This window comes from Suricata suricatta, chromosome 13 (assembly GCF_006229205.1).
Source record: "Suricata suricatta isolate VVHF042 chromosome 13, meerkat_22Aug2017_6uvM2_HiC, whole genome shotgun sequence".
NCBI classification, from domain to species: domain Eukaryota; kingdom Metazoa; phylum Chordata; class Mammalia; order Carnivora; family Herpestidae; genus Suricata; species Suricata suricatta.
Window position 1 is genome coordinate 63,813,765 of NC_043712.1, and position 1,983 is coordinate 63,815,747.

Here is a 1,983-nt window from a genome sequence, read left to right on the forward strand (position 1 = left end):
TTCTACATCTCATGGATACCATGCATACTTTTCTGTATATGGTACAGATTTCTCCAGAGTGAAAAATGTCTTATGGACAGATAGACCACAAGTGCTTCATTGAATCCACACACCAGTTAGTTTGCCTTTTTAAAAAGTTTATTTATTTATTAACTTTGAGAGACAGAAAGAGAGAGAGAGAGACTGAGAGGTGGAGGAGCAGAGAGAGAGAGGGATAGAGAGAATCCCAAGCAAGTCCAGGCTACATGCAGAGCACAACACAGGGCTGGACCCCACAACTGTGAGATCACAATCCGAGCCCAAATCAAGAGTTAAATGCTAAACTGACTGAGCCACCCAGGCACCCCCCACAGCAGTTAGCTTTTCAGTTTCAAAACAACAAATACCATTTCATCTCTTGGGATGCTTCACAGCAAACTTGACTTGGAAATCTTTCACCTGTAAGCTGTCTTAAGTCATGTTCCCAGGAGGTGGATGGTAGTAATCAAGTTTCTTTTCCTTTATGGTTCAAAGGATGGACCCTGCAAATACAGGCCTGAGCATTCTATTGCCAATATCACTGCCTTTAAGACCATCCCTAGGCGGGAGGAGGCCCTCCTTGCTGAACTGAACAAGATGGGATCCATCTCTGCTGCTATAGATGCCAGCCTGGATTCCTTCCGCTTCTATGCAGGAGGTAAGCATTTGTTGATGTAGAAATTTAGGCAGAAAACTTGGAAAACTACCCTAATAAACAGAAATAATACTTTGGTATGTAGAATTCAATGAAGAATTTGGGGGTGTGTGGATTTAACATAGTTGTACATTCTGTACACATAGTATTTATGTCTGCTGTTTCCATTTGCTATGACTTGACCAAAATCCCACAAGTTTAAGGATATCACAAATATATTTATATGGCTATACAATTAGATTGGCATAGCTTACCTTACTGTTTTCCAAATGTTATCTTGAAAATTAAAAAAATTTTTTTTCTACTGAAAATAACACTGGAAAGAAGCCCTTAGCTCAAGTAAATCTGTGTTCTCTGTTGTTTCCCTAGCCTGACACCTATTAGGAGAATAATATGGCTGTGGCAGGTGGTTTTTTTTTTAATGCCCCTTGACTATTATTTTCAAAAGAGTTTGTGACAGTTGATAGGCTGGGTTACTATCACACGTCATGAAGGAATCCTTACTCCGGCACTGAATGTTACTTTCCAGGCATTTATTATGATCCAAAGTGCAGCAGTGAAGACCTGAATCACGGTGTTCTGATAATTGACCATGGCATTGAGGGAAAAGAATCAGAGAACCAAAAATATTGGGTTGTCAAGAACAGGTATGAAAATCTGGGAATATATGCTTTTGAATCTGAAAAATGAATCTTTTTTGGGAACATTTCTGAAATCCTAGCAATGTTTACCCCACCTAGAGGCAAACGCAGATATAGTCTTGATGACAATATTAAATACTACCTCAGGCTTGCTATGGGTCCTGATATAGTTTGGGTGCCACTGTATTTCTAAATTGGAATTTTTTCAATGTTCTGTAACACATCTGGTCTCAAGAATTTTCTTTTCCTGGTCACGTTGCAGTTTTGTGAAAGGCCTGGGATAGAATTCTATGCTGGGACAGAACTCAACCATGAAGAACGACCTCTCTTGATTCTTCCTGAATCTGTCCTGGTGTCTGGTGCACTGCTCAGTATTGGATGTTATTGTTCAAGAAGATATATGTGTTTGACTGTTTGTAATAGTGGGAAAACCTTGTCTTCTTGCAGCTGGGGCAGTGACTGGGGCACGGATGGCTACATAAAAATGGCCAGAGACCGGAACAACAACTGTGGAATTGCCTCCATGGCCAGCTTTCCTATCGTGTGAGATGGTGGTGAGGAAGAAGGCCTTGACTGGCAACAGAATCTCCAGAAGCTGAATTCTACTGTAAAGTTGATCACATCTTATTGTGTTGGGTATGACACTTGAATCACTGAAGATCCAAGTTG

The 1,983-nt window shown here is 40.5% G+C and overlaps 2 protein-coding genes across 2 annotated transcripts in view; one reads left to right on the top strand and one right to left on the bottom strand.

The window, feature by feature from the left end:
* The window catches only part of DAPK1 (death associated protein kinase 1), a 470,647-nt gene that overhangs the window by 234,363 nt on the left and 234,301 nt on the right, over positions 1–1,983 (bottom strand).
* On the top strand, positions 315–1,979 carry LOC115277005 (cathepsin L1-like). The gene is made up of 3 exons (XM_029921113.1): positions 315–676; positions 1,203–1,320; positions 1,762–1,979. The coding sequence occupies exons 1-3, from the start codon at positions 475–477 to the stop codon at positions 1,859–1,861; spliced, it is 420 nt and encodes a 139-aa protein (XP_029776973.1). The 5' UTR covers positions 315–474; the 3' UTR covers positions 1,862–1,979.

Bases quoted from the DNA above. Each gene is read 5' to 3' on its own strand.
- LOC115277005 (XM_029921113.1), top strand. From the start codon at position 475: ATGGTAGTAATCAAGTTTCTTTTCCTTTATGGTTCAAAGGATGGACCC. The intron at 677-1,202 runs GTAAGCATTTGT...GTTACTTTCCAG, and splicing joins CTTCCGCTTCTATGCAGGAG to GCATTTATTATGATCCAAAG. The intron at 1,321-1,761 runs GTATGAAAATCT...GTCTTCTTGCAG, and splicing joins TATTGGGTTGTCAAGAACAG to CTGGGGCAGTGACTGGGGCA.